General features: G+C 40.4%; 1 protein-coding gene and 1 non-coding gene across 3 annotated transcripts in view; both read right to left on the bottom strand.

Moving 5' to 3' along the window:
• WDR48 (WD repeat domain 48) overlaps positions 1 to 23,980 on the bottom strand; it is a 50,292-nt gene that overhangs the window by 4,273 nt on the left and 22,039 nt on the right. For both annotated transcript variants that reach the window (XR_003141844.3, XM_025461253.3), the window contains exons 7-17: positions 23,598 to 23,699; positions 18,421 to 18,645; positions 16,368 to 16,442; positions 14,765 to 14,867; positions 13,539 to 13,636; positions 9,391 to 9,498; positions 8,761 to 8,857; positions 6,476 to 6,571; positions 3,931 to 4,036; positions 2,915 to 3,002; positions 460 to 536 (exon numbers count right to left, since the gene is read on the bottom strand). Coding sequence is in view for 1 of the 2 variants with exons in the window: in XM_025461253.3 (XP_025317038.1) it covers positions 460 to 536; positions 2,915 to 3,002; positions 3,931 to 4,036; positions 6,476 to 6,571; positions 8,761 to 8,857; positions 9,391 to 9,498; positions 13,539 to 13,636; positions 14,765 to 14,867; positions 16,368 to 16,442; positions 18,421 to 18,645; positions 23,598 to 23,699 (1,175 nt within the window). In the remaining variant the exon portion in view is untranslated. The remainder of the gene's footprint in view (positions 1 to 459; positions 537 to 2,914; positions 3,003 to 3,930; positions 4,037 to 6,475; positions 6,572 to 8,760; positions 8,858 to 9,390; positions 9,499 to 13,538; positions 13,637 to 14,764; positions 14,868 to 16,367; positions 16,443 to 18,420; positions 18,646 to 23,597; positions 23,700 to 23,980) is intronic.
• Positions 173 to 276, bottom strand: LOC112668933 (U6 spliceosomal RNA). The gene has a single exon (XR_003141956.1). It is a non-coding gene; the product is annotated as a U6 spliceosomal RNA (small nuclear RNA).

The following is a 23,980-nucleotide window of genomic DNA, read 5'->3' as shown; positions in this document are numbered from 1 at the left end:
TCTCTCTGGAAATTCCATCCATCCCTACATGGCCAGCTCAAATTCCAGGTCTTTAAAGGCTTTCTGGAAAGCTCTAGCCCACAATTCATTTCTTTCCTCTAATCTCACCATTCCCTAAGTATCCATAAAAGCAGTTCTTATACACAGATTGTGTCCTAAAGTATGCTGTAGCAAGAGACAGAAACTAATGTCATGTCATCCTTGCACAGGGGCCATGCTAATCTTATCTTCTCTGTATTGTTCCAATTTTAGTATATGTGCTGCCGAAGTGAGCAGGAGAAAGAAACAGTCTTACTTTTTTGAACATCTGTGGCCTACCACAGGAGGTCCCTGGTAAATGGTACTTTCAATATTACAAAACTAGCTTTCAATCTCTTTTACTATAAAAGCAATTATAAAGAATAAGAAAGCTCTGGTAATAATCAGATCAAGGCATCACATGACACGACAACTACTTACTTTTTTAGAGTTTTTGCTCCTGAAGATGCATGAGGTTGGAGGTAGAAAGGAATTTTGTTGAATTTGGGCATATTTTTCTGAAATATTAAAAGTAAAAAGAAAGGTATGATCATTGCTATTAGCTGATGAAGGAAAATGATGTCAATAGAAAAACATGATTTGCAAGTTAATAGTTATTTTACAATTAAAACTGACTTTCTAGGAGATTTATAGTAAGCTATCAAATTATCCAAGTCAGCTGTAACGAAATATATCAGAAAAGTATCACATGTAGTTTTGTAATAAAAGATATGTGAGACAAATGATATGTCAGTGGCAATATGAACTGCAGGATGGCTCTTCTCAAATAACAGTTCAAGATATGAAAGGAAAACAAATTTTATTCTAACTCTTAAAGCTGTAGAAATAAAAATCTCAATTCTACATTAAAACATTGAAGCTGATACCTAAGGGCCCAAACAAAAAAGTTCAGTGTCTTGAGAAAAACCTGCAACATTCACCTTTGAGCAAAACCATATACTCTATGCTGGTGAGGCCCATCATCCAGTCGAAAAGGCCACTCAGGTCCTCCTACTTTATTTCCCCTCTGCCATCAGGTCTGAGGTTTTAAGCAAGAGTGGAAACTTCAGCCAACCACCAAGAAGATGTCTACCATGAAGTAAACCACATCCTTAGATGAAGGATAAAATTAACTGGTCATCTTTTCTCTGGGTATTAGTTCCTTCCGAGTCTCCATGTCATAACCTGTCTGGATGTCTCCTCTCAGGAATAAGCCACAGGCCTAAAGTCAGCAATGCATCCGAGGTGACTTTCACACTCAAAGGAAGTAGTGGTTTTATGGGGAACTCGGACTTAGAGAGGAGCACAGAATATCCATTAGGTGTCACACTGGCTTTAAGTTCTTGGAGGTCTATCAGGGACAGAAAACAAATTTTCTCAAAGTTCTAGAGATTAAATCTCTTTTCATATGGCTTTAGAAATATATAAAACAGGTCAACAGCACATAAGACAGTCTAGAAACAGACCCATGTGTATATAGAAATTTAGTATATGATAAAGATAGCATTTCAAATTAGTAGAAAAAGGACAGATTATTCCAAAAACTTGTTTTGGCACGCTGGCTATCTATTTGGAAAAGTCAGCATCCTACTTCACACCAAACAGAATAAATTCTAATAGATTACAGATCTAGACATACACAATGATCACAGATGTACTAGAGAAGAATACATTTTTGCTACTTTGGATCAGGAAATACCCAAGCAAGACATGAAACTCAGAGCTATAAAACATCCTCTGATTACATAAAAATTCAAACTTTTTGCTTGGAAAAAGACACCAGCCATGAACCAAGTAAAACTTCAATTGAGAGACACAGATAATAGTCAAAGGATTAATATTCAATATGACAAAAATCCTACAAATCAGTAAGAAACATAAATTACCCAAAAGAAAAATGAGTGAAGAACAGAAAACAAGGCAACTCACAGAAGAAATACAAATGGCCAATGTGAAAAGATGCTTAACCTCACTACACATGAAAAAACAACACCCCACATTAAAATAAGATTTTTGTCATCTTTTAGTAAAGTTTCTAAGTACCCAGCATCAGTGAGAGTGTAGAAGAAATGGGCACTCATACAGTGTTGGTGAGAGGAAATGCTGCTATAGCTTTTGTCGGAAGCAACTTGGTAGTATCTATCAAAATTTAAAACATGCATTCCCTTTGATCCAGCAATTCCACTTCTAGGAATTTATACTAAAAAGCACATGAAGATACATGTACAAGGATGTTCACTGAAGCATTGTTTGTAATAGAAAACATTGGAAACAACCTTAATGTCCATCAATAGGAGACCAATTAAATAAATTATGGTACATTTATACAAAGACATACTATGTAGTCATTAAAGGAATGACCCATATGTACAGACATAAAAAGATGTCCAAGATATATTTTTAAATGAAAAACAAAACTAAACCAAGTTGCAGAACAGTATGTAGAACAGATCTTGTGCAAAATAATGAACTGTGTATGTATACACACAAAGGTACATACACACAAACCCTAGTAATATCTGCTTATGAACACACAGAAAAAAGCCCTGAAGATTATGCCCTGAACTAGGACTAGTTATCCCCGCTAGGGAGAAGGACAGGAATGAGTGGAAGAGAGGAATGACTGGGAAAGTGATGGGAGTTTCACTTTATTCATTTATTATTTTCTTTAATAAGCACATGTTACGTGTTTAACTAAATCCAACAAAGATATAAACAGATTCATAACTAATTACCAGTACTTCTTCTGCAACCTTGGGATGGCAGGGAAGCAGAGGAGGACTCCACTTGGCAGCCTAGATTTTACTAAGTAAGACTGTACAGTCTAAAGCTGCTCTTAATTTCCTTCATGATTTGGACAGAACAAAAGGGCAGAGCAGCAGTGGAGGACACTTACATCCACAGTGATGTCAATTACCCATTGTGGCACCGTCTCATTAAGAAGCATCGACTCAGTCTCACCCCCGGAGTCTCGGCAGAGCAGCCTAAACATAACCCGTCAGGTAGTCAGTGACACAAGAAGCACAAATGACAAACCACTGTCAGCAAATATTACAGGGAGGGGCCCTAGAGTTCATTTGGGATAACCCCCACTTGACAGCTGAGAAAATGAAGTGCACCCAGGCAGAATGACTCACTGCCTAAGAGGGGGAGCAGGGTCTAACACTCAGGCCCCACATTCTGAGGCCACATATATACTAGAGCTGCTTCTCTGAGTCCTCAGGTGACGACAGGAACACTGACTGTAGGCAAAGCATTCAAGAAACATCCCCTGCCAGGGCTACAGTCCATGGTACTGGCCTCCACACATCATAGGGGTCAGTTTTAGTCATCACACTCTCAGGAAACCACCATAAAGGAAGAGAATTCTGAGCTTAAGGGCAAGACGAGCATTTTTTTTTTTTATTTCTGGCTCTACAGAAGCCTCTAGTGAGCTCTCCCCTGTGATTCCACCAGGGCCTTGCTGGCAACCTAGCTGAAGCTCTAGGCCAGCTTCCTGGCAGGGCCTCACAAAGGATGGCCTCACACCTAAGGTTGGGCACCTTAGGTTCGTTGAGCACATATGGCCCAGCCTGAGGGAAGTTATCTACTCTGATGCTGTTCTATGAGCAGGGACTTCTGGTGATTCCTTGACCCTAGCAGTTACATTGGCTAAGTGAGAGAAAGTGACAGCTTCCTATAGAAACCACCAGAGAAGCTGCCTTAAAGCAAAGTATCGACCTAAGTTTAACATGAGAGGCTCAGCTCTCAATTAGAATGTGGTCTAATAGCACCAGACACATAAATATCTCATGGAGATGGAAAAGCTTCCAAATCCCTCATATCCCTAGAGCAAGTTACCATGTTTGAATCAGTATTCTCAGCAAATGGGATGATTTCTTAGGCAGGGTCTCTAGCCTTCTTTATCCATACCTGAACAGTGTGCGTCCTCCAGCTTCACCAAAGATCACCGGGGTATGGGGGGGCACTTGAAAATATCCATTTCCCTTCTGTACCCGGTTCTCCTGCTCCCCATTTACTAGGAAAAGATGCAGATTGTGTCAGTATTTATTTATTTTTTTTATGTTTTTTTTTTTTAATTTTTATTTATTCATGATATGCACACAGTGAGAGAGAGAGAGGCAGAGACACAGGCAGAGGGAGAAGCAGGCTCCATGCACCGGGAGCCCGACGTGGGACTCGATCCCGGATCTCCAGGATCGCGCCCTGGGCCAAAGGCAGGCGCCAAACCGCTGCGCCACCCAGGGATCCCTGTGTCAGTATTTAGAACTAGTGCTAAAAACACGGATTCTAGATATTTTGTTTCCACAGGCTTCGAATACTGCAAACTTTTTAAAACTTAAAAGTCTGATAAATCAGCCAGTCAAATAATGACAAAAAAACAAATCAAAGTTAAATTTCTACACAGAATAAGAAGTAAAGCAACTTGTGATGTACTTTATGGGAAATGACTGCATAATTTTAGAGAATTTTAATAGAAGAGATTAATATTTGAGATTTGAAACAAAAAGAGAACCATCTACTTCAGCCATAGCAAAGTCTAGGACAGCCTGTTTGTGAATGTTTATAAATGTGTGTGTGTGTGTGTGTGTGTGTGAGAACACCAAGCTCAGAAAAATTTCTTGGGCCAGAAAAAAGTTTATGCTTAATGAAGCCATAACTAATGGCAGAGGTACTGGTGAAAAATAAAATCCTCAATGAACTGAAAATCTCTTTTTTATTATTCTCTGCAGATTTCATTTCACTCTGCTTTCTTTATAATCTTTTGACCAAGTACGGTTGAGTCCCACTCCAGTGCCACCTTGTTCATAGGCATCCCTAGTGAATATGGAAGCAACCTCACTCTCTGACCCTACAGCACTTTCAGACCCTCTCTTGTAGCAACAACCAACACTTCACTCTGACCTAATATTCTATCTGCTTCTCTGAGGAGCTCCCAGCCCTACCAGAATGTTATTCCCTAATGGATATAGTCCATACCCATGTATTTCTATCAACCCCGCGTATAACACCACAGGCCTCTGAGCACCTGAGCTGCCCAGTGAGTAGAATATACACAACTCTGGACAGTCCATGATTATGGTGCTGGTACAGCAGATTACCACACAGCCATCTGGCTAGGAGGTGGGTGGGTCCTGCTCTGTCTTTACTATGGCAGTTTGATTTTAAGGATGATCTGGAATTTCCTGTAACTTTTCCCTTACTCCAATAACCAAAGCCTGGATGCCAGGGGATGCTGACTATACTACTGGTTTTTGACCTTCATCGTCTACTTGGGTCTCTGAGGGCATCCTGTCTGTCATGTTGCAGACAGAGAAGGATGAGCCAAGAACTGGAAATGACATGCCCACAGCTACACAGCTGATAAATGGCAGAGCCCATACCAAAACTTAGCTTTTTCAAGCCTCTATAGAAAGACCTTTCCATTGAGTTTCTCTGGCTCAGAGCCTACTGTACAATTCTGATGGGGAGGGGAGTGGGCCAGGTGACATAAAAGAAAAGCCACCATAGCTGGGGGTCAGTGGCCTCTCTGACAGGGACTCAGACGAATGGCTTGCAGAGAAGTATGCCATCCTTGCACAAGAGATTTAAACTCCAAAAATCATTACAGATGAATCAGTCAGCCAGAACGAAGTCTCTGGCCAGAGGTCCTCATCACTGTTGACCACCAGAACTGGGCAATCTTCAGCAGAATCTTCAGAGAATTCAGAGAATATTCAGCAGAGTAAGCCCTTAGTAGGTGGGACTCAAGGACTCTTCAACCAGCTGTGGGTAACATATGAGCTGTGAAATTTTTAAGTTTTTTCCCTTCTTCAATCAAACTGAACCAAACTTACAAATTCACAACATGTTCTCTGCTGCCCAGAGAAAGTTACTGTCACTGCCTGTGGCACACACAGCTTTTCACTGTCCTCAGTGACATTAATTCTTACACATACTTGTTCACTTATCCTGACACTTCTGAGTTGGAATTAGATTTTTTGAAACGTTTAGAGCCAAAATCACGTAGATCTTCAGACTTGGTAATGTCTATTTTTTAGGCCAACATGAACTATAACTAGGTAAGGACAGAAATGGCTTTCACTGTAGCTCATTAGCTAGCTCTGGAGATAAGTCTAGCAGGGCCACAGCTACTCTTAAAAATATCTTTGGAAGAAGGCTGCTAAGCTGCTTGCTTTTAAGGGCAAAGGTCATTTGAGTGTGTAGGGTTTTTTTAAAAAATCCCTCTTGAACAGCTTCACTGATTGAAAATGCTCTTGGAATCTCAGTACAGACTGGATGTTCTTTGATATGTGGGAAGGAGGGTGATAAACTGAGCATACACACAACTATTATGTCATGACTTAGCAAATGCTTCTTAAATGTTTCTTAAATGATCTTGAAACAATAAACACTCCCAGGTATCTTAAACTTCTAAGTAATTTTAAAGCAATTATCCTGATATATAAATACGAACCATGGTTTACTTCATTTTCTTCTTCATCCATTGGATTCACATGTGTTCTAGGCCAATATTCTAGGAGTGCCTGGAGTAAAAGTCCTCCTAAGTTCACTGCAAAAGAGTTAATTAAAATGAAAAGAAATGGAAAAGAGTTATTAGTCTTAGCCTAAAAACAGAGAGATAGGAATAAAAGTTATGTTTCCACATGTCCTGATATTAAATTCTTAACCCAATGCCAACGATGTTCAAAAGCAAGACTTGAAAGATTTTGCCACGTCTATTAAAATGTATCTCAGAATTTTTTTTAATCTTAGAAGGTCTAAAGCAGTGATAATATGGAACAAACATATTCCATCTGGTTGTTTAGATATAGCTATTATTTAAAAATGAACAAACAAAAACAGGAATTACATTCTTTAAGGAACTATTTCCATATAGAGCCACTAAAACTATATTTATAGACATCAGGTATGCGTACATGCTACATTCTCAGAATAATACCAACCAAAGATATAATCAACAGAATATAATAGACTCTTAGGAGTTTCTTTTCACAATACACCAAAATTAACTCAAAACTGATTAACGACTTGAATGTCAGACCTGAAACCATAAAACTCCTAGAAGAAAACATTGGCAGCAAGCTTCCTGAGTTTGGTGATGATTGTTTGGATCTGACACCAAAAGCAAAAACAACAAAAGCAAAAGTAAGTTAGTAGGACTATATCAAACTAAAAAGCTCCTGCACAGCAAAGGAAACATCAATAAAATGAAAAGGCAGTAAGGGGTTAATATCCAAAATATATAAGAACTTAATACAGCTCAACAGGAAAAATACAAGCAATCCAATTTAAAAATAGGCAGAAAAAATAAAATAATAAAAAATAAAAATAAAAAATAGGCAGAAAGGGCACCCGGCTGGCTCAGTCAGAGGAATATGCAACTCCTGATTTTGAGATTGTTAGTTTGAGCCCCACATTGAGTACTATTAAAAAATAAAATCTTCAAAAAAAAAAAGGGGGGGGGGGGCAGAAGATCTGAATAGATATTTTTCCAAATAAGATACAGATGGCCAAAAAGTACATGAAAAAATGCTCACCATCACTAGTTATCAGGGAAATGCAAATCAAAACCACAAGCTATCACTTCACACATGTTAGAATGGCTATTATCAAAAAAGACAAAAAATAACAAGTGTTCATGAAAATGTGGAGAAAAGGGAACCTTTGTGCACTGTTGGTGGGAATGTAAACTGGCATAACTACTGTGGAAACGAAGTATGCAGGCTCCTCAAAAAATTAAAAACAGAACTGCTATATTATCTAGCAATTCTACTTCTGGGTACTTACCCAAAGAAAATGAAAACACTAACTTGAAAAGATATATGCACCCCCATGTTCACTGAAGCTGTATTTACGATAGCCAAGATACGGAAACAATCAATATTTATCAATGGATGAATGGATAAAGAAAAAACATATGTATGTACAATGGAATTCTATTCACCTATAAACAAGAACAAAATCCTGCCATCTGTGATAACTTAGGTAGACCTTGAGGGCTGTGTGGAAGAAGTGAGACAGAGAAAGATAAATACTGTATGATCTCACTTATACATAGAATCTTAAACCAAAACCAAAACCCAAACACCAAATTCAAAGATACAGAGAACAGATTGCTGATTGCCAGAGGCAGGGGATATGGAAATGGAGGGAGTCAAAAGGTACAAACTTCCAGTTATAACAAATAAGTAACTTCCATTAAACAAATATGATATAATGTAGAGCATGGTGACTATAGTTAATAATACCGTACTGAAGTTGCTAAGAGAGTAGATCTTAAAAGTTCTCATCACAAGGGAAAAAACTGTGTAACTATGTACTGTGGTGACGAATATTAACTGGACTTTTGCAGTTAATCATTTTGCAGTATATACAAATATTAAATCATGTTGTACATGTGAAACTAACGTAATGTTATGTCAATTATACCTCCTTTAAAAAAAAAGAAAAACAACAGAACTGTTTCTTAGCTTCAGTTTTCCTAACAGATTTCCAGAAAGGCTTAAGGGCAGAAAGTGTATTGTGTGTTTATTAAAGCTAAACCACAGATTGTGAGAAAAATCAAGACCCCCCATTTTTGTTTTTTTAAAGATTTTATTTATTCATGAGAGACACACAGAAAGAGAGGCAGAGACACAGACAGAGGGAGGAGAAGCAGGCCCCATGCAGGGAGGCCAATGTGGGACTCCATCCTTCTTTTTTGGAAGGAGGAAGGGAAGGCAAGACACATAAACTCACATTTTGGATCTGACCCATCAGGGCTGCTGAAGCCAGCATCTTTTGCAGAAACCCAAGCAGCAAAACAATCACTCTCATCCAAAGTAATAGTCAACATCTGTCAAAAGAAAAAACTGTTAGTGGCGTTCCTGAATTTCAATACATTCTCCAAATAAGTCTTTAAGGCCCTATTTATCTGTACTATTTCATTAAAGTGCTAAGCTGCAGATTGAGACCCAAAATGATTCACTGCAACTACAATTTAATTTACTGGGATACCAAAAGGCATTTAAAAAAATTTATTTATTCATTCATTTATTTATTCATCCATTCATTCATTCATGAAAGATACAGAGAGAGAGGCAGAGACATAGGCAGGGAGAAAAGTAGGCTCCCTGTGGGAAACCGGATATGGGACTCAATCCTGGGACCTTGGGATCATGACCTGAGCCAAAGGCAGATGCTCAACCACTGAGCCACCCAGGTGCCGCCAAAATGCATTTTAAACTTCATTTTACAAGTATTAAGATGAAAAATGTACTGCTTTCACAATTAAAAACATAGGACTCTATAACTAGTAATACTTAATTTTGAACTGTATTAGAAACTTTCAACTATTCCAAATTGTATAAATATCAGGTGCTAACTTACCCCTGTTTTTAAGTCTACTGAGAACCAATTTGGCACATATACCATCTTAAATCTTTTCTTAATTTCATCTTCAAAATCCACTTTGCCCAAATCTTCAACTTTACAAGCCTATACAGTAATAAAGAAAGTATGATAATTATCAATAACAAGTGGTGAACTGATTCTGACTTAGGTATTCAAAATTTTACATTTTCACATCTGTGTCTAAATAAAATGGAGTCTAAAAACATCTTGGATGACACTGACATCCACTTAGGCCTCTCAAATCCTTGCTAATATTTCTACCATAAACATACAATCTCCAGCTGCAACACTGCTGCTACCTGGGGTCTCTGGGGTTTCCAAAGTCAGTTCCCCACAACATCTCAGCAAATCTTTGGCCTTGCCACTTCCCTCACTTTGCCTCAGCCCAGGACTCCTCAAAACAGGAGAAGCCTTGACAAAATCCCCTGAACTCTGTGCTACCACTCTTCCTGGCAGGAGGAAAAAAGTGCCCCTCATTGCTGCTCTGGACCCCCTCACTTCTTGGGGACCCGGTGCCACCATCTACCCTCTCATGTTTCTCCTGGCTTCTCCCCATGAGTAGTGAACACACTCCAATTCCTCCCACCTCAAAAATACCCAAACACCAAAACAAGACCTTTGCTTCATCCTCCCATCCCTATATCCTCTCTCACTACTGCCTCTTCCTGCCCACCTCCCGAGAGTCAAGTTTCATTCAAAGACTGCTTCCCTACCTCCCAATCACTACTCTATCTGGCTTTTTCTCTTAGGACTCCCTTAAGACTGTCCCCAACACTATCCTCCCTACTGGTTAAACCCCAGGTACGTTACATTCCAAATCAGACGTGAACTCTCCTCTGCAGGCCAGTGCCAACTTGTGGTTACAAGCCCTTTCTGGAAATGCTTGCTTAGGTCTTGAGCCACCATTGGCTCTTGGTTTTCCAACCCCTTTTTATTATCCACCTCTTTTCTAACAGTTCCTAAAAGGGTGATGGCTGGTTTCTTCTCTCTTGAGTATAGATGTATCCCTTGGAAACTCTGATGTTCCCATCACTTCAGTTATAATCAATGAGCTGCTGACTGTGGAGCCAGTCTCTCCAGCCCATCTCATTTACTGGCACATGACGTCATACCTACCTAGACATTTACATAAACTCAAACTCATTGTCTTTCTCAGCATGTCCCCTTCTACGAACTACCCACTTTTCCTCTTACATTCCACCCCCCTCCCCCCCCACCGCCCCCTGCCATTACTTATCAAACTATCTGACCCAGGAACCTGGGACTTACTCTGCTGCTTTCTTTTATACTCCCTTTTATTCAAGCTCCCTCTTAACCATAGGCCTAAATATCTTTCTCATCATTCTGGGTTTTTCTCCATCCTAGTCCACATGAATACTTGATCTCTCACCTGCATTAGTAGAACAGTCTCTTAACTATTATATGCCAGCCACTATGTATAAATACTTCTCGAATATCTCCTTAACCTTACCAATAATAGGTGCCACCCACATTTTAGGAATAAAGACAGGGGCTTAGAGAGGTTCAGCATGTTCTGGAGATCACTTGGCTAGTCGCTAGCAGAGCCAAGATCAGAATGTAACTCTATCTTACTCTGAGCCTATGTTCCTAAATAATCCTGACTCCCTACTTCTGTTTAATGTCATGTCCATTATGCCCAATCACTTGATCTTGACACTCCAGGGTCTAGTGTCTAGGTACTAAAAGCTGTTAGGGACACAAAAATGTCAATTATGGAACAGACCATGTCAGTGCCCCATCTAAGAGCTGCCTCCCATTCAGACAGCAGGACTCTACCAAGGCTTTGGCTAATTCGCCCAAGAGAGGATATCAGACCCCCAAGCCATTCAGCCCACCCTGAAAGAGTAGCTTGGCCCAATTAGATTGTTTTGTTCTGGAGAGCATCAGGTGCTGGGCAGCATGAAGCCCAGACACAGGGCAGAACTAGGGCTACGCAGTAGTGGAGTAGCAAAGTTCCTGCTGACAAGGTCCTCAGGGCTGCTCTGGTTCCTCCCAGTCTCCACAGGACCCCTCTCTGAAACAAACATGAGTCTTTAGTCCCATGAGAAGTGTATCTCTATCATAATAAAAACCAATTGGACTTTTGGAGTCTGCTGTAATTTAATTTTCCACTCAACTAATAAAGCCTCTTGTTCTGCCAACCATGCTCACCAGGCAACTGCTTCATTATATGACTTTTTGTACACCTGCCCCACTGGGAGGGAAAGTGTTATTCAGGTCAAAGTTTCTTTTTTCGTTTCTTTTCTTTTCTTTATTTATTTTTTAAAAGATTTTATTTATTCATGAGAGACACAGAAAGAGAGGCAGAGACAGAGGGAGAAGCAAAGCAGGCTCCTCACAGGGAGCCCCATGTGGGACTCAATCCCAGGACAGGGATCACGCCCTGAACCAAAGGCAGACACTCAACCGCTGAGCCACCCAGGTGGCCTTTTTTCGTTTCTTTATAGATTTTATTTATTTGAGAGAGAGAGAGAGAGAGAGAGAGAGAGAAAACGCACCCCAGCAGGAGTAGAGGGAGTGGCAGGCAGAGGGACAAGCAGACTTCCAGCCAAGAAGAACCTGACATGGGACTCAACCCCAGGATTATAACCCTAGCAGAAGGCAGACACTCAATGGCTCAACCAACTGAGCTACCCAGGTGCCTCTAGGCCAAGGTTTCTATTCAGAGACAGTCTCTTCTTCTCAGAAAGAAGCTGTTGGTCTTATTCTTTAGATATAGACATTTCTTCTAACTAGGAGTGTAATCAAAACACCAGAGCTTTTCAATTCTTTCTTATAATGTATCCAACATCTGTCTCTTCCTTTAGATCCTTATGTCATTATGCTGAAGACATGGCCTTCCAGCTTCTTCCCCTCACACAGACCACTGTCACTCTGGGCATGGGACTTTTCCTGCTCCAATAAGATCTAAGATTAAGATTCTTTAGGGAATAGCAAAGAAGGCCAACTGTGTGGCCTGAACTCAAGACTCTCTGGGAAATGACTTGAATGGCACCTTTCACCCTTGCATCCCCAGTGTCCCCCTACATTCACTCTAGTCTCCAATTACACAAAGCTCAAAGTCACTGAATGAGCATTATCTTCCCTCCTGTGTCTGTCACTCACTCCCTCTTCCTTAAAATGCCCTCCTAATAGTCATCTGCTGGAGTTCTGTAAGACCCTTCTTAAATGATTTCTCCACCACGAAGCTCACTTGATTTCTCTAGTTGTAAGTAACTGCCCTTGTCCAAAAACTACCCTTGTAATCCATCTGTTTTTATCTGTAAGGTGTTCCCATTCCCCATTCCCTCCCAGAGGGGAGAGGGGATCCCAGTACAGACATTCTGTCATCTATGACTCTCAACACAGTTCTCTGTACCTGATATTCATTCAGTCCAGGAAATATGTGTTGAACAAATATACCACCACCACCACCAAGAAAAGCAAACCTTTTGATTTGCCTATAAATTCTTTAGTGCTATTTAGAATGTGGCTGAATGGTTTAATACATCTAACTATCCCCCAGGGAACCATCTTAACATGACCCAGAGTTGTAACTGATGCTTACAGTGATGTCTATAAATCCTAAGCAACGGCTAAACTTATTTTGTGTAATCTAGGGGTTCTCAATCAGGGTGATTTTGTATCCTCCTTCTTCCTTCCTTCCGCTAAACATCTGGCAATGTCTAGAGAGATTTTTGGTTATCAAAACTTAACTTGGGGGTGGAAGGGGAGATGGTTACTGGCACCTAGTGAGTAGAAGCTAGGGATGATGCTTAACATCCTATAATGCACAAGACAGATCCCAATCTACCCTGTCCCCTCAACAAAGACTTATTTGGCTCAGAATATCAATAGCGTCAAGGATGAGGAACGGTGATATATTTACTGTAAGGTAAGGCAGCATTTAACACAGAGGAAATGGTTCCAATTTTAGGTATTTAAAAAGATAACTATGGCCTTATTAATATTTGTAAAAAAAAAAATCCACCCCCAAATTAAAGTATTACGGCAGATCTTAATTTACATACTTATTACTCTGGTTATTTCATATGTGTTTTATAATAAAAAATAAATGGGATACATGATCCAATAACTTATATTTAATACAAAAAGATACTCACCTTCAATACATCCCAATATGCCACATTATTATTGGTATCTTTGGTTAATATATGTCTCTTATCATTAAGAATGTGGCACTGAATAATACTCGCACCCCCTAAAGGAAAAAAAAACAACACAAAATTAGCAAAACTATTCTCTATTTAAATTCACCATATGGCAGTAACTACTAACTGGCATGTAACAACAGAAATCATTTTACCCACCAGAATGAAGGTGAGTCAAAAGATACACACATAGTAATATATGTACGTATAATTATATCTAAGGCAGTTTAAGGCCAACCAAAGAAAAACTGTCTGGTTTAAAAAACAGACTATAGATGAAAAAACTACCTCCTTCGAAGGCCTGCTAGTGGAAAATTGTTAAGGATGAACAGTTTTACCCATTGGGAAAAGTTCAAATGATGACAGGAAATCTCTGAATCAGTTCCATCTCTAACTTTTGCCACCTGCATGGACATTTGATTCTAAAGGTAACAGCATGGACATGGATGGAGCTGCAGATGAATGCACTGGTCAGTATTCTACTCTACATTCGAGCATTCAATTAAGAATTGCTACTTCCAGCAGTGCTCTAGCTGGAAGTGGAAGGTCTGGTCAGGGACCAGATCTGACTTTCTCTGCCTTGTGCCAAAAGACAACATTCAACTCTCTCTATATTTTACAAAATGGTTCTTGGCTCAACCAAGACCATGACTAATCTGATGCTGGACAAAGAAAGTCCACTTTTTAAAGTTACTAAATCAAATTTTTTAAAAAAAATTTTTATTGGAGTTCAATTTGCCAACATATAGCATAACACCCAGTGCTCATCCCGCCAAGTGTCCCCCTTAGTGTCCATCACCCAGTCACCCCAACCACCCCCCCCCCCGCCCACCTCCCCTTCCACTACCCCTTGTTCATTTCCCAGAGTTAGGTGTCTCTCCTGTTTTGTCACTCTCACTGATATTTTCACTCATTTTCTCTCCTTTCCCTAATTCCCTTTCACTAATTTTTATATTCCCCAAATATAGTGTTTGACTAAATCGCATTTTAAAAATACTTTTCTTCTATTAGAAATAAACCAATATACTTGTCTTCTGTTCACCTCAGAATTACATTTAAAGAAGGTCATCTCCTTTATTTTTGACAATCCCTTAGTAACTATAATTAGCCTTGGTAAGAGGTATAATACCTTCTACCTTCCTTACTCATCTTTATTATTATTTTTTTTTCTTACTCACCTTTAATAACCTGGTCAGGCTGCGTACAAAGTGGTGTTATAGGATTTGTACAGTCATTGTCATAATCTCCAGAGGCTCTAAAATTATGAATTCCCTTCAAGGTCTAAAGGAACAAAATTAATTTTTTAATCATTTTGTGCTTTATAGGCCTTGCTGATCTGTTTAAAGCAGCAAGAAAAACAACAAATGAGAAAAACCAAAATAATAACATCAACCACAAAATATTCAGTCATAAAGTACAATTGTCTACCGTGATTTTAAAAAACAAAACAAGTGTTAAGAAGGGAATACTACTACTGTCTTTTTGGAGGGAAAAGTAGGCACTCTTCCAGGTAAAGCTATGTTGATCTCAAATTGGCAAAATTAAATTTAGACAAGACTTAAAATGTTTTTTACAAGTACCAATAAAGCCCATTTGGTGTATAAATAGAAATAAATGGAAACACTCTCCCTTTTGTTATCCCCATATAGTCTGGTAAGCAACAAAACTTCAATCTTCCTTAATTAACATTTAAGAATTAATAGCACTTTTGATGACTTCTCTCTGCTTACCCTCTATTTCTGTCCCTGTTCTTCATGCTATGAGGAGAAAGGAAATGAATCTAAAAGCACAATTTTCTACTTTCTCTAAACACTTGGAAAACAGAACCCTGGTACACCTGGGTGGCTCAGTGGTTAAGCGTCTGCCTTCAGCTCAGGGCATGATCCTGGAGTCCCAGGATGGAGTCCCACATCGGGCTCCCTGCAGGGAGTCTGCTTCTCCCTCCACCTGTGTCTCTGCCTGCCTCTCTCTCTCTCTCTCTCTGTGTGTGTGTGTGTCTCTCATGAATAAATAAAATCTTAAAAAACAAAACAAAACAGAATCCTAACAAGTGTACCAGTCATGTTGGTACAAGTATTCCCTGCTATCCAAAAGTAAAGTGTTGGGACGCCTGGGTGACTCAGTGGTTGAGCGTCTGCCTTCAGCTCAGGATATGCTCCCAGAGGCCCGGGATCAAGTCCCACATTGGGATCCCTGCATGGAGCCTGCTTTTGCTCCCTCTGCCTGTGTCTCTGCTTTTCTCTGTGTCTCTCATGAATAGAATAAATAAATAAATCTTAAAAAAAAACAAAAACAAAAGTAAAGTGTTCATATGAAGCCTTTCGAAAGCTGAGATGGTGTAAAGACAAAGAAGCAATCACCAGTTCATAAAGGCAAAAATTCTCTTCTGATTTCTTTTGGTTAGAGAAAATGGTAATATAGGTCCTCTGCAAAAGTGAAGTGGCATAAAGTGAACTTTCCAATAGCAGGAGAAACCTGTACCTGGGCTACTTGTTTTCAAATGCAGTTTTGTGAGGTCAGACATTGTGCCAGTATTTATTGGTATTATCATACAACACTGCTTATTCTAAAGACACCAAATGTCTATCTTGGCTCCTGACTACTATCTTAATTTTAGTACAATCTTTATATTCATTCACACAGGCTTTCAGATTTTTGACACTGTTCAAAAGCATGCTGAGTGTCAGGTTCATCCTGACATTTGCTACTGGTATGTGGCAGGTCTGTGATAACAAACTACATGTTTACAAACCTTTGCCAGGGACACGGTGGTTTGCTTACCCATTTATTTACTGTAGACTTAGTCGTGGCAACCCAAATTGCAGGAGGGGGATCAGCTGATCTATCAAGCTCCATCTGAAAACAAAGCACAAAAACACTGCTTTGTGGAATGCTGACTCTCCTGAGCTGCCGGGACTAGCTATATATTATTATTAGGCAACAACATCTTCATTCAATGTTTGTGTGCTGACTGTACTAGAGTATGTGCTAAAGGCTAGGGTTGCATAGGATAATGAGGGACTCTCTTTGCTAAAGGAAGCATGGCCTTATAAAAGTGTAATAGGGGTGACTTCTCACCAAAAACAGTGGCTGAAAGTTTCCAGTGTGATTTTAAATTAATTAATTAGTTAGGGAGTCTAAATGAGTACAGTCAAAAGGATGACTTACCATAATTTTGTTTTTGTTACTCTTTTGTTTTTATGTTCTTTTTTAATAACAAGGAAATGTCTTTATCTCTTTGAAAATATTTGTAATAAAAAAAATTCTAACATAGCAAAAAGTGCAAAGTACCCACATAATTCACCTCCCTCACTTAAGAACAGTACACCTGCGAACAGTTTACTATGTGCCTTCTGTAGTTTTAGAATAGTACATGTATAGGAATACATATCCATACCCATTTATACAGCATGCACAGGAAATCACTCTACGGTCAGTTATCCACTATTCTTCCAGTGCCAGGAAACTGAAGGCTGGAGTCATGGGACAGGCTGCACTCCTAGCAAGTAGGAATCCTCTTCAGTTCAAAGTGACATTTCTTGTAATGCACAGTTATGTCACCACTAAGTTTTTTTGAAACTTTTCCTCCATAGCCAAGAGATTCTGGAAGCTACAGGACTCACACTGCAGTGTTTCTCCTCCCTGCTGTCTGCTCCTTGCAGCCTGCTTCCTGCACACAGGCTCTGATTTCAGCCTTAAATCCCTCACTCTCCTAGGACTATTGGTTTTGTCCTCTGCGATGTGCCACCTATTTTAAAGAGCTGTATTCAGGAGCACCTGGGTGGCTCAGTCAATTAAGTGTCTGCCTTAGGCTCAGGTCATGGTTTTAGGGTCCCAAGATCGAGCTTCTCTGCTCAGCGGGGAGTCTGCTTCTCCCTCTCTCTCTGCCCCTCCCCCTGCTCATGCTCTACCTCTGTCTCATTTGCTTTCTCTCGAAAATAAATAAAATCTTTAAAAGGAAAAAGAGAAAAAATAAAAAAAGAAAAAAATTAAAAGAAAAAAAGAGCTGTACTCAGACAGGATGTGTGTGCTCGCATGCCACAAGCATCCCCTCAACTGTTTCATTTGACTTCTTTTTTTTCAGCTCTCTTCCTCTTCTACTGTGGTTTGGGTTTCAGATATCACTTAATTTTTCAGGTATTTGCAGTTTTATTTCATGCTTTCCTTGTTTTTGAATGATTTTTGTGAAAAGGATGTAGTGCTATCTTCATGCCTTCATTTTAAATCTCAAAATTCTTTTCAGTATGGTTTGAATGTGTAATTTTGTGATTATCAGGGAGGCCGAACATCTTGTCATATGACAATATGCCAATTTGCAGTCCAGGGTTCACTTTCAGCAGGTGTCAGTATGGATGGCTTTTCAAGTACCCTTTCACCCTACACAGTAGATGTTGATTTAGCAATCGGGACTACTCTGAGATAGGAACCCTTCGGAGTATGAGCTGGCTTGGTTCTCTCTTCTTTTGAATCACTCTTCCACATCCTCCCTCTTGAAGCAGTGGACACACTCGTGCTTTGCTCTGCTCACTCAAGTTGAGTGTTGTCTGCTTACAGATACCTGAACTTATCATATTCCTTCATTAAAGACAGGTCAGGAAAGCCAGGTGAGTTCAGGAGCAATGTGGGGCAATTGCACTAGGATTTGCTAGTGGGACAGCTACTGGTCTCTGAGGTACCCAAGAAGTCACAATTTCTTCTACAGGTAACTAATAAAAATCTAAATATATTCTTTTATCTATAACTCCACAACTGATTCCTGTTTTAATACAGATTTTGCTGGATTTGGCTGGTACACGTAACAGTTTTAACCACAAAACTAAAATATAGGACATACCTTGAGAACTGGTGCTTTTTCTTCACAAATTAGTACCCGAATGTCAGGGTTTCTAAGGTCTGTACAATAAATCTTCCTGTCCCTTCCTCCAGAATACACGTGCGTGAAGGCGTCATTGACTTGCAGAGCCCAGACACCTTCATCATGGACTCGGTATGTTGCTATACATCTCTGCTGGCCAAGGGACCAAAGGCGAATTGTCCCATCAGAACTGCCGGAAAGGCACTGAAAGCAGAGAAAAGTTAAAGTGAGAGAAAGTTCTGGCCAGAAAGTTCCTGCTTTGCTGTGCTCTGCCCTTGGTGCCTCTCCTGACTCTACACTGTCAAACACACACCTCTAACAACCTGCATTTCTACCTCAGATAAAGACTTCTGAAAAGCATGCACTTTGGCTGAAATGACCAAAGGCAACAGTGTATGCTCAAGCAGGGGAAAAGTCTGAGCAAAACTGCCGCTGTCCTCTCCACCTGGCCACATGTAGAATCAGCTTCACCTGGGAACTTGTAAAAATGCAGATTCTCAACCTAAGGAGGCAGAAATTCTGGTGGGCCCCAGCAATCCGTATTGTGATAGGCTCTCCAGGTCATTCTGGTATGCTAAGGTCAACAAGCTTTGCAACAGGCCACAAGCCTTTTAAAGGCCTGGGTCATACCTGTGTCTCATCCCCTCCGCATGGCAATGGATTCCTGATGGCCTCCCAGGTCCCTGAGATTCTACAAATAGAGGAGGCAGCAGGAACATCTAGTCCCAGGCTTACCACTCCCTATTTGTGACCTTGGATACTTCCCATCTGAGCCTCAAGTTCAACATCTATTAATATAAAATGTGGACCATCAGCATTTAGAGTTAACATTAGTGATTCTGACACTTTCTAAAGGCTCAGGAGCTGACACAACTACACAGAAGTTGCTGGCACTCAAATTAGGGCCGAGCACACTATGAGTCCAAGAGAAAGAGGCTAAATCAGCCACCCCACATTCACACTCAGCATGCCTGGTGTTCACTGCCAGTTACCGTGGTGACTTGCAGAAGAGAATAAAAACTTACTTCTCTGGGGAAAAAATGGCCTCAAGAAGAAGTAACTGCTGATGTATGAAATTAAGTAGGCAAAGCGCTTCAAAGATGAGAAGTTAGTTGTGGGCTTGGAGATTTGCAAAGCGTTTCAATAGATGAGGTCTTCAAGAATATTAAGATTTACTGGTATGACGTGTGACTGGAAGGGGCCTTTAGAACTCTGGACGTGTTTAATTAAACGAACAACCACTAGGAGACACCCCCTGTAAGTTGCCAGGAGCATCAGTGTTTTATTACCCTCTTCCAACTGGTTTACAAGGCAACCAAGAGCCTAAGCAACAAAGAACTGCCTGGAGTAAGTTACAAGCAGTAAGTTACAAGCAGCCCTCCAACATGTCTGTGGAAGGACCCCTGCAATCTGATGGAGAGAGGGCAAGGAGGGGCTCCCACTTCCAGGAAGAGCTGCTACTCTGAGGTGGCAAAGCTGTTAGCATATCCTTGATCCCTCAGATTCTAGGCCATGAATCTACAGGAGTAAGGTCTGACAAATTTAGGATAAGGAAAGCTAAGGTGATGGGTTGGAAGTCCTCATAGCTTGGGCAAGTTGCAGCAAGGAAGTCCCAAACCCAAAAGCATAAGCTGAAAGCAGATAAGGGGACACAGAGCTGTATCAACTCTGATACTGAACAAAATAATCTCTGATCGTAATTGTATTCTAAATCTGCTAAAAAGCAGGCCCTGAAGTAGACAATAATTACTTTTAAAGTACAATGCTGGTAAACTTCTTTGCAGCATTTGGTAGTACAGTTGAAGGATGTGCCTATTTAATAGGAAAGAGTGCCTACTACCCTGTAGGACCTAGAGTAATCATCAAACATTTCCCACTACCTCCACCCTTCCACTGGATAAACGTGAAGACGCTATCATTAGGAGGTAATTCTTAGAACTAGGATGGAAGGCCCTGAATGGTTCTGCTACACAAGACTCAGAGGCACAGAGTCTACAGTCCTGATCAGGTTGTTGTGCTTTTGCCAATAGAAATGAGAGGGGAGGGCAGCCCGGGTGGCTCAGCGGTTTAGCGCTGCCTTCAGCCCAGGGCCTGATCCTGGAAACCTGGGATCGAGTCCCATGTCGGGCCTCCTGCATGGAGCCTGCTTCTCCCTCTGCGTGTGTCTCTGCCTCTCTCTCTCTCTGTTTCTCTCATGAATAAATAATAAAATAAAATCTTAAAAAAAAAATAAAAGAAATGAGAGGGGACAGTGTATTGAGGCCTGGCTGCTATGACCAACATACATGTTTCTGGGATGGTCACTTATACACAATTGTGACTGCCAATACACAGGAGCCAAGAGGGCAAGGTAAGCTGGGGCAAGGAGTAACCTGATTGCTTAAAGACCCCTAGACTTTTTTTTTTAAATAAAGATTTTATTTATTTGACAGAGAGAGAGTGTGTGCACACGCATAAGCAGGGGAAACGGCAGGAAGAGGGAGAGAGAGAAGTAGGCTTCCTGCTGAGCAGAGAGCTTGATGAAGGGCTCAATCCTAGGACCCTGAGATCATGACCTGAGCTGAAGGCAGATGCTTAACCGGCCGAGCCACCCAGGTGCCCTAGACCCCTAGACTTTAAGCTAGGTTCAGCAGGACTTCAGTTACAGGAAAACCCTGTGAGGGACACACAAGGATGTCACTGGCTCAACCAAAACAACAGATTATCCCAGTTCCTCAAGCAATTGCCTGAGCAAGTACAAAGGACGAAATGTCATGTGGCTTGTCCCGGAAATGTTGGCACCAATCAAAACAACTGCAGTGGCAATAGATCTCAAACGGTAAGATTTGCTAAATAACAATACAACAAAGGAAGGAGATGTCCATGGGATTCACTGGTCTATTAGACATATCTTATCACAAGTCCCTGACTTCCAATGTCATCAGAAATCCTACATTATTAGAAGCTTGCAGGGCAACTCTGAGGGATATAGTACATACTCTGGTCCAACAACGATTAATTATTTCTCTCATATGTTACAAGATTTTGAGAATCAGTATGTAAAGGTTTCTTTTTTCCTCCTTTGACCCAAACCAAGTAGTTATTATTGCTGTTTTGTTGATCAATTCCCTAATACAAGTATGCTGTGTATTGGTGGTTAAATTTACAGTTAGCCTCTAGCTGCCAATAAGGATAATGGATGGAGGAGGAACCAGAGGAGGATGCTACCTGCCTAATTATGCACTCTACAGCCCAAGAATAGCCTTTCAAGGGGTCTGCTTACAGTAAGTGGAGCTGACTTCATATGAAGTACATCTGTAACCATACATGCTATTTAGATTATCTTAGTTTTGTAAAAGCACATTCATGACTATATATATAGGAAACAAGGCAAGGAGTCTAGAAACAAGAGGAGTTTTAGAAAGTTTGCCAAGCCCACAGCCTCCTTCTGAAAATCATCTTGTCCACAGTTCCCTATTTTAGAGCAGTCCCATGAAGACCATATGACACAGTCAAATTCTGAACAAAGCCCATGGAACAGGCAGGGGCGGCCATTTCAAGTGTAGCCCAGCAGCCACACCGCCAAACAGTGAGGAGCTGACTGAACTGGACTTCTTAGACTCCCATGAAAATGGGGCTGGCAAGGATCTCAAGAGCATAGAAAATGCCATGGCCTCAGACAGGAATATACTTACTACTTCTAATCTTCTTACCAACTAACTATACAAACTAAGTATTATGGTCCCTACCCCTACTTTGCAGATGAGCAAACTAAGGACTGACTAGTAACAAGAAGTCCTCTTCTCAAGCCCCACAGTACATTAACATCAAGACCCTTCCGCATTTCCAAAGACCTCTATTGGCATCTTCAAGCCTCTCTTTGCCTGGTTCTGAGGATGATTTCCTAGTTTTGGCTGGTTTTCCAAACCTTCCTCTCACCTCTGGAGACAAAGGTTTCTTTAATTCCCGTGTGAGACAGTTTCTATGATGTAATTTCCACGGTAGTGACAGCACCTCTCATCACATCACCTCCCTATTCTCTTTCCCAACCTGCTCACAGTCAGTTCCAGTTAGCTCTGGGCTTCTCCCTTGCCCATAACAAAACATGGCTGGAGGAAGCATGGATATAGAGAAGAGGTAGGCCATAAGGGAAAATGGTCCTCGGTTTTTGTTTCTATTATCTATATTGACACAAGATCATTTTCCTACTGCTACAGAACAAATTGAATTATATACCAACAAAGTACCAGAGTACCAGTACATGTTTTAACATTACTGAAATATTTTTCTTTGAAACGCCGACTCTTAAATATTTTGTTAGATGACTCAACTTACAGACTGTATCTACATAGTCAAATGACAGGATTCGCACCAAAGTCAGACAGACTCATTATCAGGAAATTTCCCCTTAATACATTCACTAGTAGAAAGACTTCAATACCAAAACGTCCTTCCGCTTTACACAAAGTAAAATTTTAAATTATTTTTATTCTATACACATCAAAACTGCATATATGCGTTGGCATTAGAATTATTCTGAGGGCATTTTCTGTTTGACCTTTATTTAAAAGTGATGCTCAGGGGCAGCCCGGATGGCTCAGCGGTTTAGTGCCGCCTTCAGCCCAGGGCGTGATCCTGGGACCCGGGATCGAGTCCTGCGTCGGGCTCCCTGCATCGAGCCTGCTTCTCCCTCTGCCTGTGTCTCTGCCTCTCTCTCGCTCCTCTCTGTGTATTCTAATGAATAAATAAATAAATAATCTTTAAAAATAAATAAATAAATAAATAAATAAATAAATAAATAAATAAATAAATAAAAGTGATGCTCAAAGGGTTGCACAAGGGGAGGTAGGTGGGGGGTTGGGGTAACTGATGATGGGCACTGAGGAGGGCACTTGATGGGATGAGCCCTGGGTGTTATACTATATGTTGGCAAATCGAACTTCAATAAAAACAAATGGAAAAAAAGAAAAAAATAAAAGTGATGCAAACAGAGTAATTTTAAAAGGTGGATAACTATTATATACAATGGAGTATTTTAAGGATTTAAGAGTAGACCACAATCTATAATATATGTGGCTTTGGGTTTAAATCAACCTAGGCAACAAAGTGGGGAAGTTTCTGGTAGAAGGAATTTTGGACAAGATCATTAGGTAAACGTCCACACTGCAAGTGCGTACCTGTGTACCATCTCTGTTCAACAGCAGTGCTTTGACATTGTCTGTGTGTCCTTTCAGCTTCATTAGTTTTGCACATGTTCTTGGATCCCATACCCTTAAAACCTGTGCATTTTAACAAAATATTACACAAACTGAGTATATACACGAACAAATTTCAATAATAAATGAGAAGTCAAATGACAACCATTATAGTCTGAGAAGGAAATACTGTTCTGCCAATGACACTGTCTGAGGCCCCCAATCTTTTTAAGTAGGAGGAAGCCTTTTAAATGTCAAAACACGAAGAGGCCTCCCCCACCCAGCTACCCCGCCCTCATCACCACACATGACAGAAATTAGTTATATTCTTCTTTCTTCAAATAAAACTTTTCCCTTAGCACCCT

Source organism: Canis lupus, chromosome 23, assembly GCF_003254725.2.
Source record: "Canis lupus dingo isolate Sandy chromosome 23, ASM325472v2, whole genome shotgun sequence".
NCBI lineage: Eukaryota > Metazoa > Chordata > Mammalia > Carnivora > Canidae > Canis > Canis lupus.
The sequence above is the reverse complement of the archived record's forward strand: the minus strand, read 5'-3'. Positions and strand labels throughout refer to the sequence as shown.